The following is a 17,384-nucleotide window of genomic DNA, read 5'->3' as shown; positions in this document are numbered from 1 at the left end:
TATGCGCCTAACCACACCTGCAGCGGTTCTCTAGCTCTTAGGGTGGTATTACCCGGAACGATTATCGTTCGAAAAATCGTTTGGATTTAACCGATAATCGTTTACTGTGATAGCAGACAACGAGAAATCGTCGGTCGTTTAATAGAATTTAGAACTATTTTTATCGTTGATCATTCGCAAATGTAAGATGTCATTCGGACGTTCGCAGTAGCGGCGACGACAGGACGAACGCAATAACGATCATAAGTAACGATCATCGCTCCGTGTATTTGGGTGAACGATTTTAGGCCGTTCGCCATAGCGGTCGTTTGGGTTTGTTTATCGTTAATCGTTGATCGTCAAAAAATCGCTTCATGTAATAGTACCCTTGGATCGCGGCTGGGTTCACACTTCGTTTTTGCAATCGTTTTTTTTTTTTATCGTTTTTGAAAAAAAAAAAAACAGAATACATAGCAAAAAACTTAAAGTGAACCCAGCCTAATAATAACGTTTTGCACAACAATTTCCCGCCTCCTGACCAGGTGTAAAATTTACTTCTTTTTTTTTGTTTAATTTTGTGTGAAAAGTTTTGCACAGAGTTTTTTCTGCATAATATAATGAATTCCTCCATTATTCCTTTAATCACATCCACTCCTGGCTTTGCCTTCCCCTAGTTCATCAATAAGACGCAGTGTCTGTGTGTAGTGTGTACAGTGCGCTATCACAGTGCGGTTTTTGTGCCTGGTCCCTGAGCTGTGTGCACACGTCCTCCTGTAGCCTCCAGGGCTCGCACGGTAACCTCCATCCCTCCCCCGGGGTCACAGCTGATACATGTCGGGCTCCGGCTAAACTACCAGAGTTGTTTTTCTGATCTTAAACGATTGCAACACAAAGGAACAAGACTACAAGTCCCGATAAGCACCGCGAGCGCAGCTGGGCGTGGCTTAGAGCTATCTCGGCTCTAATTGGCGGAAAAGTAGAACGTAACGTTGTCCGCTTGGCGAGGCTATAAATAGTGAGAGCGGCGGCTTTGTAGGGGAGCGGAGTTGTGATGAGTGAGGAAGGTCCGGAGAGATGAGCTGAGCTTCTGTACCCGCAATACTCTATGCTTCTGCCCCCTGCCCGGATCCGTCCCGTCTCTCCCGGCTGCTTCTCCTCTATCCCGGCTCCCTGCTTCTCCGCAATCCTGGAGGCTATGTGCTCAGTTGCCCCCATCAGGGTGGCAGGCAGTCATTGTACTTGCCCCAGGTTCCATGAGGATTGTTACCTCGGATGCCAGCTCTGCAGCCCCCGCAGGATCATCAAGGTGTGTAGAGTGTATAGAGTGTGCAGAGCTTGCTTACTGTGTGTGTATATTAGAGTGTGCAGAGCTTGCTTACTGTGTGTTTATCCGAGTGTGCAGAGCTTACTTACTGTGTGTATCCGAGTGTGCAGAGCTTGCTTACTGTGTGTTTATCCGAGTGTGCAGAGCTTGCTTACTGTGTGTATATCCGAGTGTGCAGAGCTTGCTTACTGTGTGTATATCCGAGTGTGCAGAGCTTGCTTACTGTGTGTGTGTATATCCGAGTGTGCAGAGCTTGCTTACTGTGTGTGTGTATATCCGAGTGTGCAGAGCTTGCTTACTGTGTGTGTGTATATCCGAGTGTGCAGAGCTTGCTTACTGTGTGTGTGTATATCCGAGTGTGCAGAGCTTGCTTACTGTGTGTGTGTATCCGAGTGTGCAGAGCTTGCTTACTGTGTGTGTGTGTATCCGAGTGTGCAGAGCTTGCTTTCTCTGAGGAAGTTGTTGGTAAGATGCGGGGATCTCCTTGAATCGGGTGGGGGGGGGGGGTGTTCCGGTAACCTTTGCTCCTGGAGGTTAGCCGGACACTAATCCCTGTGAGCACGTCCTAGGAGACGGAACAGGAGAGCACTCAGCTGTTGCCTCCGGAACTTGGTAGTGTAAACTTTCTCTGTAATGCTGCTGGTTGAGCACTAGGGGGCAGTGTGCTCCATCCGCCGCCTTGGTTCCCCCCGGCTGTCTGCTGCCTGCTCTTCTTCCCAGTCTTCATTCCTTGTAACCCAGACAATAAGTTACATCAGCTGGAGCCAGGACTGTCTGTGCCTGAAGGAGGGTTGTCACTGCTAGGATAGATGGGGACTCTATCAGGGGCTCATATCACATATACACTATATATTTGTATATATGATCTGTGTATAATTTATATATTACATATTATAATATAAATTATATAGAATACACAGATCATATATACAATTTATATTATATATTATAATATACAGTATATGTATATGTATGTATATGTATGTATGTATATATATGTATGTATGTATATGTATGTATGTATATGTATGTGTGTTTATGTATGTATGTGTATGTATGTGTATGTATATGTATGTATATGTATATATATGTATGTATATGTATATGTGTATATATATACTTTGTCTTTTGCATTTTATTTTTCCACTGCTTATTTCTTGCAGATAAGAATAGAACCCCTTAAAGGGGTTCTTTTCTAATCTTGATTCTCCCAATCACCCTTAGAGCATGTTCACATTGCTAAAATCTGCAGTTTACTGCAACATTTATTACCACACGCTAAAGTCACTTGTGGATTTTTTTTTTTTTTTTTCACTTAAGGTCTCTAATTCCTTTAAAATAAACTGCATTAGATGCGCATCTGTAATCCTGTTGCGCATAGGATAATTGATGCATGTTATGCTGCGTTTACACGGATCGATTATCGTTCAAATTTTCGCAATAACTATCGCATTTGAGCGATAATCGTTGCGTGTAAACACAGCATAACGATCAAGCGACGAGCGAAAAATCATTCATTTTTATCTTTCAAAATGTTCTCAAATCGCCGTTCATCGTCCGCTAAAAATTCGCAGATCGCTCAAATTTTCGCGGTAACGATCGCATTTGAGCGATAATCGTTGCGTGTAAACACAGCATAACGATCAAGCGACGAGCGAAAAATCATTCATTTTTATCTTTCAAAATATTCTCAAATCGCCGTTCATCGTCCGCTAAAAATTCGCAGATCGCTTCGTGTAAACAGTCTTTCAAAGATTCACCCTATGTAAAAGATGGGCTTAAGCGATCTTAAAAACGATTGCAATAACGATTTTTCTTACGATTTTTCGAACTATTTATTCGTTTTAACGCTGATCGTTATGAAAACCAAATCGTTGTTTCAAAATCGTTAAATGATCAATTGGGCGAATTATTGGGCCGTGTAAACCCAGCATTAGTGTCCTTAGATGGTCTCTGCATGCGCGGTCTCCAGGACATAGGGCCCTATTCCACCAGACGATTATCGTTCAGATTATCGTTAAATCGTTCGAATCTAAACGATAATTGTTCGGTTGAAATGCAGTAACGATTAACGACCGAACGAGAAATCGTTGATCGCTTTATAAGACCTGGACCTATTTTTATCGTTGCTCGTTCGCAAATCGTTCGCATTGAATAAGACATCGTTCGGTCGTTCGCAATAGATATGAACGCAATAGCGAAGAAATACCGAAGAAAAACGATCGCAATTACGATCATAAGTAACGATTATTGTTCCATGGAAATGAGTGAACGTTTTCAGGTCTTTCGCAATAGCGGTCGTTTGAGATCGTTAATGATTATGCTAACGATAATCGTCCGGTGGAATAGGGCCCTAAGACCTGGACCTATTTTTATCGTTGCTCGTTCGCAAATCGTTCGCATTGAGAAGTAGAATTTTTTTTTTTTCTCTTTTGTAATCAGACTTAAAGAGGTTATCCAGTGAAAATCTTTTCTTTCAAATCAACTGATATCCAGTGAAAATCTTTTCTTTCAAATCAACTGATATCTGAGTTATATAGATTTTGTAATTTACTTCTATTAAAAAAATTTAAATTCTTCCCATACTTATTAGCTGCTGTATGTCCTGCAGGAAGTGTAATTTACAGTGCTGCCACCTCTGGCCGAGACTGTCTGGGTTTTCTATGAATCCCTGCTCAGGGGCAGTTCCTGTCTCGGCCAGAGATGTCAGCAGAGCACTGTCAGACAAAATATAACATTTCCTGCAGGACATGCAGCATGTAATAAGTATGGGAAGACTTGAGATTTTTTTTTTTTTTTTATAGAAGTAAATTACAAATCTATATAGTTTTCAGATATTATTTGACTTGAAAGAGATTTTCGCTGGATAATCCTAAAAAAACGTTACCGGTAGTTGTGTCTTCCGAGCTTGCGGCTGACCTGTGCCGGTTATATAATGCTTCCCCTGTGGCATTTGTTAGGCTGGTGATGAGGAATGCTGCAGGGTGGAGGACGTTGTGTGCACGGCTGTTGGTAATAAGATGCATGGTATTCGGCAGTACACGGTCTCTACATTCCAGTGGTGATGCCTGCGCCTGGGGCTCTTCATGACTATAGTGATAGGTGATGTAATGAATGCTGAGGCTTGCGCGGCGCCTGTAAGAACACGTGCTGCTCTCCTCCGTCACTGTGTTTTCAATGACTATATGGATATGGTTTGATCCTCCCCCTCTTTCACTTTTCAGGATTCGGCAGGTGATCAGATAAGATCCAGGGATTCCCGTGGACCCAGTGCGTACATCCCAGTGTCGCAGGTGAGTGTATCCACCATAATCTACTGTGCAAACGTAACGTGAACGGGTCGTCTAGAAATGTTCTCTCTATTGCAGTTGCCAGTACCACTTCTGAATGATAACATTGCGGCCGTCATGGGGCTTCACCCGGAGTATCTGAGGGTATTTTGGAAGGCTCAGCACCAGCTTATGCGTATGGACGGAGCGCTGTCCCTTCCGGAGCGACATTATGTGGCTATAATGGTAAGCCGCCATCTTGCCTGTGTCTTTCTGAAGCTGAATACGTCTGTTTTTGCTATGTGGTCGGTATTTTGACTAGTTCTCTGATCAGAAGGGGTTAATCACAGCGTCTTGTAGTATAACGCATTGTCCTGACTTCTCATACGCAACTGCATGGTTTCGGCTCTTGGGCAACATGTCGAAGCTTTGTGTGAACCATAACAACCAGCAACAATAAAACCTTGTCCGATTGTCATACACAGGGGTGGAATACATAAGTGTCCGCTCCTCCTAAATACTAATCATTCCTACATTTCAAACCCAATAACTGCATCCATGGGAGTGACTCTTAGGCCTTATTCACATGTTCAGTAACTTTTCTGGACTGCAAAACCTCCCGCTATTTTTAATCCGTGGTCCCTATAAATTCATCCGTATTTTGTTTGTTTCCGTAAAATGTGAACAGTACTGGTTTGCATATGTGATCCGTGTTTTTACAGACGTCACGGATGTGACACTCGTGACGTCTGTAAAAAAAAAAAACACTGATCCCATAGACTTCTATTGGTAATTTAATTCTAATTACTCTGCACTAGAGCGAGTTTTTTTTTTTTTGTTTTTTACAGAACAGATTAAAATTAAACACTGACTGTGAATAGCCCAATAGAAATGTGCTCTAAGTTGAGCCGTAATTAAAGATCCAGAAAAACGGACCACTTTACTGAATGTGTGAATAAGGCCTTGGTATCTGGGAATTGACAATTGTTAGTTATGTGTTTTATTGTTACATTTAGAGATGAGCAAACTGCTTTGTTTGATCTGCGCTCATTAACCCTTTGAGGACCAGGCCCAAAATGACCCAGTGGACCGCGCAAATTTTGATCTTAGTGCTTTCGTTTTTCCCTCCTCCCCTTCTAAGAGCTCCAGCACTCTCAGTTTTCTATCTACAGGCCATGTAAGTGCTTGTTTTTTACAGTAATAGTTGTACTTTGTAATGGCGTCTTTCATTTTACCATAACATGTATGATGGAATCCCAAATATATTATTTATGAAGATATAAATTGGTGAAATCGTAAAAAAGAATGCAATATGGTAATGTTTGGGGGGTTCCTTTGTCTACATAATGCACTATATGGTAAAAGTGACATGATACTATTACTCTATAGGTCAGTCCGAACACAACCATATGCAGGTTACACAGATTCTCTAATGTTATATATTTTTTTTTTTTATGAAATCCTTTTTTTTTTGCCAATTAAATATTAATAAAATGGGCCTATTGTGACGCTTATAACGGTTTTATTTTTTCACCTATGGGGCTGTATGGGGTGTCATTTTTTCCGCCATGATCTCTAGTTTTTATTAATACCATATCTGTGAAGATCGGACGTTTTGATCACTTTTTATTGATTTTTTTTTAATATATAATGTAACATAAAATCGGTAATCTGCGCACTTTTTCCCCTCTTTTCGTGTACGCCGTTTACCGGTCACAATGACTCTTGTTATATTTTAATAGATCAGACAATTCCGCACGCTACGGTATATTATATGTTTATCTATTTATTCATTTTTGTTTTATTTATATAATGGGAAAGGGGGGTGATTTAGACTTTTATTGGGGGAGGGGCTTTGGGGTAGTGTGTTAGTGTTTTGAACTTTTTACACTTTTGAAGTCCCTTTGGGGGACTTGTACATTCACTACTTGGATTTCTACACTGATGATTGCTATGCCATAGGCATAGCATTGATCAGTGTTATCGGCGATCTGCTCATTGAGCCTGCCTGTGCAGGCTCAGTGTAGCAGATCGCCGATCGGACCGCACGGAGGCAGGTGAGAGACCTCGGCAGTCCGTTTCAACTATCGGGACACCCGCAGTCACACTGCGGGGGTCCCGATCGGTAAGTGACAGGGGACTCCCCCTGTCACTTACACTTAAACGCCGCGGTCGCGCGCTTCATAGCGGGAAAAACACCCAGGACGTAAGGTTACGTCATGGGTCGTCTGGGGACAGACTTCCATGACGTAACCCTACGTCCAGGGTCGTCTAAGGGTTAAAGCTATACTCACATGATACCGCTGGGTCCTGCTTCCCGAGCCGCTCGGGTCACAGATATCAGCGCCCAAAGCTCGGCGCGCGCAGACAGCAGAGTCAGATGCCCATAGAGAATGAATGGGGAGTCCGATGCTCCGTCATTCTCTATGGGCATCAGACTCTTCTCTCGGGCTTCGGGCGCTGATATCTCCGTGACCCGACCGGCTCAGGAAGCGGGATCACGTGAGTATAGGGGGATCTAACAGGGGGTCGGGAGCCTGTCACCCCGGCACGGGGGGTGACAGGTCCTCTTTAAGCCGCCGGCCTTTCAATGTGGCTCCACTCCTCCCAGGATGACCGGAAAAGCTGCATCTAATCCTGGTAAATTTCTCCAGCTTTCCAGGATTGGATCCAGCTTTTTCCAGCACCCGGGGTGGAGCGGCCTGGAGCAGCGCTCAAAGGCCGGCGGCTTGATGAGCACAGATTAAACAAAGCGCTTCACTTAATTTAGATGAGCGAATAATCTCCTCTAGTTACATTGATTCATGGTCACTAATATATAACAGCGGCTCACACAATGTTTGTATATGACTGAGAGGCTTGTGATGTCTGAAGCAATTGGCACAATAATTCTGTATTTACTGTAAGATCCCATTTTTCTATGGCAAATCTGTAGGAGTCAACTCTGAGGACACTGCATCTGTTTGTGTGAAGAATATAATCTTTTACCAGTTTTGGGAGGTGGAATAACAATACAAAAATCCTAGAACTTTTAGCATGGAAATGTTTTTATGTAGAAAAAGGATAATGTATTCATTTTTGGTATAAGGTTTTTATAACCAAGAAGGGAACTTTTACAGCGATCATCAGATCACTAGTATAATCCGCACTAGTCGTCCACTGTAGTGTATTGAGGCTGTTGGGATACCTGGGCATCCATGGCAGACCTGGGAGCCCCGGCTGTCAAGACCAATTGGCCTCCAGGAAGCTGATGGGTAAGTAAAGTGCTGCGGACTCTGTACGTGTTGCGGTTATGTTCTGACCACAGCATGTAAAGGGTTAAGCTACCAGAAATGGAGGTTCCTGGTAGCTCCAGCAGGGGCCTGGGTGTCATACTGAGGGGTCAGCTGTCATACCGACAGCTGGACGTCCATCATCCCTACACGGGAGACTCCTAATGGCTGTTATCAAAAGGCCGATTAGCGGTCATGAAGAGGTCAGCAATGCCCAGGAATAAGCTGCTTGGTGGCTTATGAAGGTAGTAGGTCTATGCAGCAGCAAGCTTCCCCCACCAGACTAAACACCACATGCTTTAGGAACAAAATGGATGCATTAGTAAATGCATTGAAAATGTTTGTAGATTCTGTCTTGGATTTTGATGACTACTTTTATCCTTGGAATAAATTGTGGTAAAAGTTGTTGCTTATCATTTTTTAAGGGTATTTATTTGTTTCAGGCATCGGCACGACACAAATGTCTGTATCTGGTTTCACTCCATTCATCTTGCTTCCTCCAAGTTGGTGGGGATCCTCAGTGGTTAGAGGGTCTCAGTTATGCCCCCTTCAAGCTGCGCAGACTGAATGACCTCAATAAGTATCTGGCTCACAGACCATGGCTGATAACCAAAGAACACATCCAGGTGAGTGCGTGCGCCGGGTTTAGCAAGCTCAGTAATATAAAGGCTAAAACACCTGTATAACGGTCTGGGTAAGGAGCTTGTAAGCCCTCACGGGAAGGGTCCTGTCTCCCTATCATCCAGTTTCATTTACATTTTTCATGGTTTCTTTAACGTTCACACCTTTATATCTATGATGTGGAATCAATAGCACTTAAAAAAAATTGTTGCCACTGGCTCATTCTGTTCTGGTCACCTTATTATTACACACAGAATTTTTATAGTAAGAGGGTCCAGTTTGGTAAGCATCTTTAAAAAGTTTTTTTTTCAGGTAGAATACTTGCTGAATCACCCTTTCCCTTTTGCAGAATTAACAATTTGATCTAGTTTGTCTCCCTCCCCTAGTTATGAGCTGCTACTTATTGCTGAAAACACAGAACTTTGAGCTGTTCTCTCAATCTCCATTTCTTCCCCCTCCCTTATGTGAACGGTGTCCCTGGCCGGCTGTCTCTGTACTCTGTAATGCCGGGAAGGTTCATCTGAGGTAACCCTCCCAGCATTTGAGTGTAGACAGCCGGCCTGGGACAGTTTACATGAGCGGTTTCAGAAGGGGGGGGGGGGGGAGATGGGAGAAAATAGCTGTTTTTTATCCTAAGCAGAAAGCAGCAGGCTCAGAACTAGGGAAGGGAAAAAAGATAATGGATGTGGAATGAGCCACCCCCGTTCCTGGAGACTTATAATACATGGTGTCTTAGTGGAATACCCCCTTAAGTTTTGACATTGGTGTGGTGATTTGATTATCAGGAACATAACATTCTGTTTTTTGTTTGTTTTTTTTTTTTCCCCCCAGACTCTCCTAAAATCTCCAGGTGGCCACCAAGCCTGGTCTCTTGCAGAGTTGATCTATGCAATTGTACTACTTGTTCACTTCCATGCACTTTCTTCATTCATTCTGGGTTGTGGCATCTACCCTCCAGAGGGAATAGAGAACATTCAGCGCCCTCCTTCCCCTGATGTTACAAATAGTGAGGTGAGTAGAGTTTGCGTTATGTCCTGTATTTACTTATAACACGCCATAAACTTCCAGAATGTTACATGTAAAATCTGGAGAATAAATTTGTGTGATTCTGTAAGCTATGCAGTAAAATAGATGGTGCATAACATGATTTACCAGTTTAAAAGTCCAGTATTTAAACTGGAAATAGAGGCAACTGTCTACATACATTGTTCAGCCCTTAAATCTTTTGGAGGTTCAAATCTACTTGGATTCTAAATGGAAGCAATCTCTGGAAATCCTATAAAGATTAAAAAGTGACAGGAAGCCTCAACATCTGAAGAATAAGGCGGCAGACGCATTCATGATATACAGTCCACAAGCTGACTGTATACAATGGACTTAACTCCTTATGGAACACTCGGCATCATAATTTAATGATGCCAGGAGCTCTGAAACAGTTAAAGCTCTGTGCTCCTGTATTGACTCAACTCAGTCAGGTCAGTAGCTGTTTCAGGGCTCCGGCATCCTAAGTTATTCCATAAGAAGTTGAGAGCAGTCTGTGGTGTGTATATAGTCAGCTTGCGGACCATATACCACCAATGTGTGCATGATCTGGCTTCTGCACTTGACTCGTATATATTTCTGGGTTATGGACTAACTAGCTGATCATTGGAGGTGCGAGTGCTGGAACAATCATAGATCTGGAGAATGAAGGACAATTGTGCTCCTAACAGATTGGCACCACCAGTGCACCTTATTCATTATCTGTGGGGCTTAGCGATGTTTGCAATGAATGGAACACTGGCTGTGCATTTGTTCAGCAGCTCTAATTGAGAAAACTGTCTGTTCTCTGGATCCCATTGGTTGGCCCCCAATGTTCAGCTGGATATCTTCTGCCTTATGGATAGAGAATAACTGCATTTTGGGATTGGCGCAGAAACTACTGCAATTTTAGTTCAATCCACTAGTTGATATCTTAGAAAATGCTAGGTACACGTTTGTCTTGCTTGGGTTAATGAGTCACTCCATGAAGTACTTTCAGGAATCCGGCTATTTCAGCTTGGGCTTTAAATGCCCCATAGCCTTGAGCATAGCTCTAATCCAGAGAGCTCGCCCTGGCTACTTAGTAGTTCCTGAATTACAGGTTGTTCTTTCCACCATATCTCACTTGCCATGGGTTTACAGTATAAACATAGACAGGCATAAAGACAATCTAGTAATCTAATTTACCCTTTCTATCCTAAAAATAAAATGGGAAATGTTTGTCCCAGGCAGGTTTAAATTCAGTTACTGCAGATTTACCGATCTGCTGGAAGCTTGTTAGTAAAAAAATTTTTTTAGTAGTTTCTCATGTTGCTCTTGATCTTTACTTCACTGCTGAAACCCACTGTGATCATGATATATAGCCGTGAACAGCGCAGCAGTGTGATCCATTACTGCCTCTGTCCTGATTGGCAAATTATGAAAATGGACGTCCATGAGACTACGACTGGCACGGCTGCTGCGCTCCATCTAGATCTCCTGATCACAGCAGGTCTGGGCAGTAAACCTGCTTTTACTCTTGACATCCAAAAATGCAACAGCTCACCGCAACAGCAAGATACAGACCCACCATAGACATGAAAATAATTAAAAGCAGCCCCCCCAACTGCCCAAGAAATTCCCACAAAAATGAGTCTCTTGGTTACTATTTGCAAACAGCGTAAACTGCCTCACCACGATAAGGTGGACTCATATCGAGGCAGACCCTACACTGTATGTACACTATGGCCTCTCCATGGTGTATAATACGCCTATGCTCTGGGCATGCAAGATCCGTCTAATACCTGCAAAAATAATTGCACCACCTGGGTGAGACAGGTGGGAGTGCACGACCAAATAGAGGCAGCCACTCCCCCAACTGGAAAACAGAAAAAAAGGAAAAAAATTGGTCAGCTCTCCTAGAACACTGTTCACACTAGGCAGGAGCACGTTGCCATGGCTGAAATTGCAAACACACAAAAACACAGAAAAATGCAACAGCAAGATACAGACCCACCATAGACATGAAAATAATTAGTTGGGGGGGCTGCTTTTAATTTTCATGTCTATGGTGGGTCTGTGGGTCTGTATCTTGCTGTTGCATTTTTCTGTGTTTTTGTGTTTGCGATTTCAGCCATGGCAACGTGCTCCTGCCTAGTGTGAACAGTGTTCTAGGAGAGCTGACCAATTTTTTTCCTTTTACTCTTGACATGCCCGATATGTCTTGTTTTTAATAATAACTTGGTCCCTTTTTTTTTTTTTTTTTTTGGGATTATTCAGAGTTAGAAAAGTATGGCCACTTTCTTCCAGAGACAGCACTACTCATGTCTTCAGTTTGGGTGCAGGTTTTGTAACTCCATTCTATTGAAGTGAAGGGAGCTTAATAGCAAACCACACTTGGACTGGAGACGAGAGTGAAGCTTTCTCTGTAAAAAAGTGGGCATGTTTGACTGCTGGCTAACTGCTGTTGTAGTCAGTGTTAGGAGCATTTATAGTCGGGATCCTTGTAGGTGAGGAACCTAAAACCAAACACCATATTCTAGATGTGACATTAGATCTTTCTACTGGTGATACCTCTATACAGCCCTGCATTCGATTTCCTACTCTGGGTTTTTTTGACAACCTCAGTGCAGCCAGACTCCATAAACCCTGGAGTTTAGATGTTTACCTTAGACAGTCCCCCTCTGATTCAAATGGTGTAAAAAAAAGCAGCACAAAAAGGTCAGTCATTCCTGCTCCGCTGGTAAAATGGATATGCATAATGGGTGGCACCAGAGAATAAGCTCCCATCCTTTAGGTAACTTGCCTCTAAAGGGAAAACTAATATCAGATTTGGGTATACATTAGGATAGTGGCTTTATGCAACTAAGCTTATTCACACTATACACACAGGGAACCAGCCCTCCACGAGAAGCCGAACGTGTTTTGGCCCAGATGAAGAAACTAGATGAAGTGGAGCAAGAAGCAAGTCAAGAAGAGATGGAGACCAGATTTGAACAGGAGAAGAGAGAATGTGTAATGGTAACCTCTAATGGTAGGTATTGTGACATACATAAAATATCATTTTTGTGCCAGAGCTCATAGAGCTGTGAAGGTGTAATATGAACAGAAAGTGCTTTGATATTTGTGTGTTGTCATTGGCTGTTAGTCAATATCCATAGAGAAGCGGGGGTTTGCCTCCTTAATTATTCCCTAAAGGCCTTAGTTGAGCCCATGTTGAGCTGCCTGCAGAGTACGGGAGCTGCAGTCTCGAACGTTTGGCAGTATCATTGAACAACAAGAGAAATCACTATTTTTACCTTGCTATGTTGCTGACGTATCAACCAACAAGACAGCAACCAACAAGACAGTAATCATTGAACTCAAGGAGAACAGTGAAAAAACTCCAATGAAGTACTCAATCAAGGGTCTCCATTTAAATTTTTGGGGGCATCAGTTGAGACTCTTGAGTACTTCATTGGAGTTTTTTCACTGTTCTCCTTGAGTTCAGTGATTACTGTGTTTTGTTGTTTGATTTGTTATTGCCCCAACTAGCCAGAATCCTACTCCACACTGACAAGGGGTAAGTACCCTGAAACGGCTGTCTGTGGGTGGATGCCTGCCTTGGCAAGCCCTTGTCATGATCGCAATACTCGTACCTTGAGTTAGACATTGACAAAAAGGGGCCGCCCTGGTATTTCCCTATTTATGTTCCAATACTCACAACAGAGTGGGACTTAAGGGGTTATTTATCAGGGTGGTGTGGTGCTCTCCCCATCATGGAGGCGCCCCGTGGCAACAGGCTAGAGATATCTGGCTATCCCGTGTTTTGAGACTCTCAACCGAGACTCCACGAACTCTTGTTTAGCATATGTTGCTGAAATGTTTAATCTTGGATGCTGTACTTAAATTCCTGTTGTGTTAAACTGATGTAAAATTACAATTGTAAAAAAACAATGCTTAATAGAACTCTTCTATGAAACAGGTGAGACGGATCAATCTGTCTACTCGCCATGTATACGCCGCTTCCTGGATGACCCAGACTTTGGCTACATTGACTTCACTCGAAGGGGAGAGCAGGCTCCTCCTACATTCCGTGCTCATGTGAGTTGTCCCTCCGTTTTTTCATCACGAGGATCTGTTTTGAATGGCTGTTTCATAGCAATTCTATCTGTCATTGATCCTTTTAAAGTGTCCCTGTTTGTAAGAATGTTTGACATGCCAGAGTGTTCAGACCCGTACTGATCGGGAGAAGACTGTGCTGCAGCACTTCCCCTCCGCTCTGTTAGAAAGTCAGGCTCATAATGTAAGTGTATAGAGTTTAACTCTGTAAGAAGAGTCAGGCTCCATAGACTTAGAAAACTTTACTGGAGTATATTGTTTGTTCCTGTAAATAAAGTGGGCCTCGGTTGCTTTGGATATCTTAGGTCTGTTTTTACATAGTGTGAACCTGGAAGATTTCATTTCAGCCATAGTTCTGCAAACAGCAGTTATTTGTGAAATAAAGGCCAATATCCTTTTTTACATAGTTTGAACCTGCCCTTAACTAAACCTTGTTAAGAAGCTTGCACCTTTTCATCCAATGTTGCCTTAATGGCTTACACAACTTGATTTGTTTTTCAGGACTTTACATGGGAAGACCATGGATACTCCCTATTGCAAAGGTTATATCCAGAGGTTGGTCAGATGATAGATGACAAGTTCCAAGTGTCCTATAATTTGACATATCATACTATTGCTTCACACCATCAAGTAGACACTTCCAAGTTGCGTAGAGCCATCTGGAACTATATCCATTGCATCTATGGGATCAGGTAAGGTGCTGAGCAAACAGTTCTGATCATGCAGGAAGACATCTGAGCCAGTGTTAAACTGCTTCCTGTACTCTCCTAGGTATGATGACTATGACTATGGAGAGGTGAATCAGCTGCTGGAGAGGAGCCTGAAGGTTTATATGAAGACTGTGACTTGCCATCCGGAGAGACTGACACGCCAGATGTACAATGACTTCTGGAAGCAATTTAGGCACTCCGAAAAGGTAACCTTTTGATATGGAGATAGAATTTTGATATGCTAGAGTAACAAAGGTTATATTGACTGACCCTCCGTTACACAGATAAGGAAAAGGACCGTTCACACTGTATGCTCTGAATCTGTAGTCCTTGAGAAAACTAGTCTCTGAATCTGTAGTCCTTAAGAAAACTTGGCTTAAACTTTCAAGTAGTTATCTAGTGTTTACATTTTTCCTTTTTATATATTGCTGCCCTGTTGAACATAATAAACATAATAAACAATCAGATTCCCCTTTTCATTCCTCTCACTTAGGAAAATGAAAGGTGGAATCTGATTGGTTGCTAGAAGAAGCTGAGCCAGTTTAACTTTACACAATGTTTGATAAATCTCCCCTGTTATGCTTACCTCTCTGGTGTCCCCTGCAGACTACAGCGCCTCCACTTCTGAGATGAACTTGTCTTGGGAGTGACAGCCCACTTAGCCAATCACCTGAGACCAGACAGTGCTGATTAAGTGGATTGGATGAGTTCATCTCGAAAGTGGAGGTGCTGCAGTTGGTGGGGACACCAGAGAGGTGGCATTGGGACACCAGGGTTTACACTGACCATAAAAGCTTTTGAAGGGGCGCTAGTGAGCAGGAAAACATGCGGAGTCAGTACAGTAGTGTGAAGATTTAAACCGCTTTGGCGCTCCAGCATCATAATGGATGCTGATGTTGGGAGCTCTAAGGTCCAGTCCCCAGCATTCTATCCGTGCACGGACAGTATTTTGCGGACATGTTAATGACCTCTTTATTCTTACTGCCAACAACTGCATCTACCCTACAAACTGTCTTCAAAAATCTGAATTCCTCAAAGTACCTGGAAATCTTATTTACTCATGTTACATGGCCTGTTGTATCAAAGTCAAATGACTTATCACGGATGTTGGACTTGATAGATCACATGAGATGTTAATTGTTTCCTGTCTTACCTTAGGTCCACTTGAACTTGCTGCTGCTTGAAGCCAGACTACAAGCTGCCCTGCTGTATGGCCTTAGAGCGATAACCCGCTACATGACATGACCGCAGACGAGACATTGTGCCAATTTAAGCCGGATTAATCCTGTAACTGCTGCATTTCTAATGCATTTTTGCACACTTGAGGAATACTCTTGCGTATCTTCAAATGTACAAGGGCTACCCCTTGGTATTCTAAGCTAAATGTTGCACTCTGATACCCTGTTGTGGGATTTCCTTACAGTTTGAACAGTGCTGCTAAATACATTACTGTGCACTGCTACACTTTGTGTATGTATGATGTACAGGATTGTATATAATTGTTTACATGTTGTGCAGCTTTGTAGCTAATGTTGTACATGAGATTTCTTATGCAGTATGGTCCAGTTTTTGTTCAGTTTACATATATTCCAAAATCTGGACTGAACCTAAAGCGTTTCACCCAGTCTGTTTAGAATCTGTTTGTTCTGTAGCCAATGGACTTGTTATCTGAGGATGATTTAACACATTTCTAACACTACTCAGTAGTCCTTTCAGATTATTGTCTGAGGCCTTGAAAGTTTTGCACCTCTTTAAGGGCATTTGTTACCTCAGTTCTATAACCTATTAAATTTTTTTCATTAAGTGTTCCACAATAACCTATTTGTTAGATCACAGAACGTTCACCCATTAAGGGGGCATCCACGTGGTCTGTATATACAGACTACATGCTACAGAGTTCCTGGGATAATCATTCCTTATGATGCCCGGAGCTTCAAAACTACATTGTCTGTATTTACGGACTGTGCACTGAACATGTGAATGCCCTTAAGAAGTCTCTGATTTTAGGTATTGCTGTAATCTTGTTCCTGTGCCTATTGATCATTTCAGGTCTCTCTAACACTGTCCCACTAATGCCTGAACCAGTAAGAGCCTTTTTGTCTGCAGGAATCGCCCTCCAACTTAGAGGTTGGCCACTATTTAGTAAAATTGTTCAGTGTGTACTGACAGCTGCTCCCTGCTGGGCTGTCCTGCTCTCCTAGTGCGTGTCCATAAGATGGCTGAGATGGGAGTATGTGACCATGCCTTGCCCCCCACACATGTCCTCCATGGGCATATACAGGCCCAATGGTGGATGCTTTGGAATAGGGGCATGATCACATGCTTCTCAATGTCAGCCATCTTATGGACAGACTCTCCAGAGGGCAGCACAGCCTGGAGGAGTGGAGTCTAATTTAAGCTCTGAGGTACACAGGGAGCTGCGATCAGTAAGAGCAACGAGTACTGGTACTTATATTGTACACTGAACAATTTCACTATAAAGCAGCCAACCCTTTTAGGTACCAGTTCTGAGTATTGGAACTGGGCTACTAGGGCTTTATGACCCGACACTGCACATTTGGGAGAAAATGGGAAAAAAAAACAGGTTTCCTTAACATGTTTTGATGATATTGCATACAACAGCAATCTGACACTAAAATGCCTTTAACAAAACCGTTTAACTGGGTTCTAGGATAAGCTATGTTGGTTTTATTTTTGTTTCAGTGTCCCCCTTAGTGCTGCTATTTTATGCTACTCTGGACAAATTACACTCCTTTGTAGTCCAGCTTTATGATCTTAAAGGGGTTATCCAGCGCTACAAAAACATGGCTACTCTTTGCTCCACTCTTGTCTCCAGTTCAGGTGTAGTTTGCAATTAAGCTCCATTTACTTCAGTGGAACGGCGTTTTAAACCCCACCCAATCTGGAGAAAAGAGTGGTTCAAAAGTGGCCAGGTGTTTGTGGCGCTGGATAACCCCTTTAAGCTGAGTCTTCTGCCATGTTACTAGAGGCTCTGGACTTCTCAGAAACTGGGCAGAAAGCTGCTCTGCAATCTACTGAGGATCGCTATGTGGAGAGCTTGTCCTGATGGCTCATTAAAGGGTTATAAAGTGCTACAAAAACATGGCCA

At 42.8% G+C, this 17,384-nt stretch overlaps 1 protein-coding gene across 1 annotated transcript; it reads left to right on the top strand.

The window, feature by feature from the left end:
* The first annotated feature begins 1,017 nt into the window (after positions 1-1,017).
* Positions 1,018-16,432, top strand: SESN2 (sestrin 2). Its single transcript, XM_069971630.1, has 10 exons — positions 1,018-1,285; positions 4,528-4,596; positions 4,672-4,818; positions 8,288-8,470; positions 9,297-9,476; positions 12,357-12,498; positions 13,429-13,547; positions 14,067-14,257; positions 14,337-14,481; positions 15,434-16,432. The coding sequence occupies exons 1-10, from the start codon at positions 1,085-1,087 to the stop codon at positions 15,518-15,520; spliced, it is 1,464 nt and encodes a 487-aa protein (XP_069827731.1). The 5' UTR covers positions 1,018-1,084; the 3' UTR covers positions 15,521-16,432.
* Positions 16,433-17,384: the final 952 nt, after the last annotated feature.

The sequence above is a fragment of the Dendropsophus ebraccatus genome, chromosome 5 (assembly GCF_027789765.1).
Source record: "Dendropsophus ebraccatus isolate aDenEbr1 chromosome 5, aDenEbr1.pat, whole genome shotgun sequence".
Classification (NCBI taxonomy): domain Eukaryota; kingdom Metazoa; phylum Chordata; class Amphibia; order Anura; family Hylidae; genus Dendropsophus; species Dendropsophus ebraccatus.
Note: the sequence above shows the minus strand (reverse complement) of the source record. Positions and strands in the feature narration are given on the sequence as shown.

Bases quoted from the DNA above. Each gene is read 5' to 3' on its own strand.
- SESN2 (XM_069971630.1), top strand. From the start codon at position 1,085: ATGCTTCTGCCCCCTGCCCGGATCCGTCCCGTCTCTCCCGGCTGCTTC. The intron at 1,286-4,527 runs GTGTGTAGAGTG...TTCACTTTTCAG, and splicing joins GCCCCCGCAGGATCATCAAG to GATTCGGCAGGTGATCAGAT. The intron at 8,471-9,296 runs GTGAGTGCGTGC...TTTTCCCCCCAG, and splicing joins TAACCAAAGAACACATCCAG to ACTCTCCTAAAATCTCCAGG.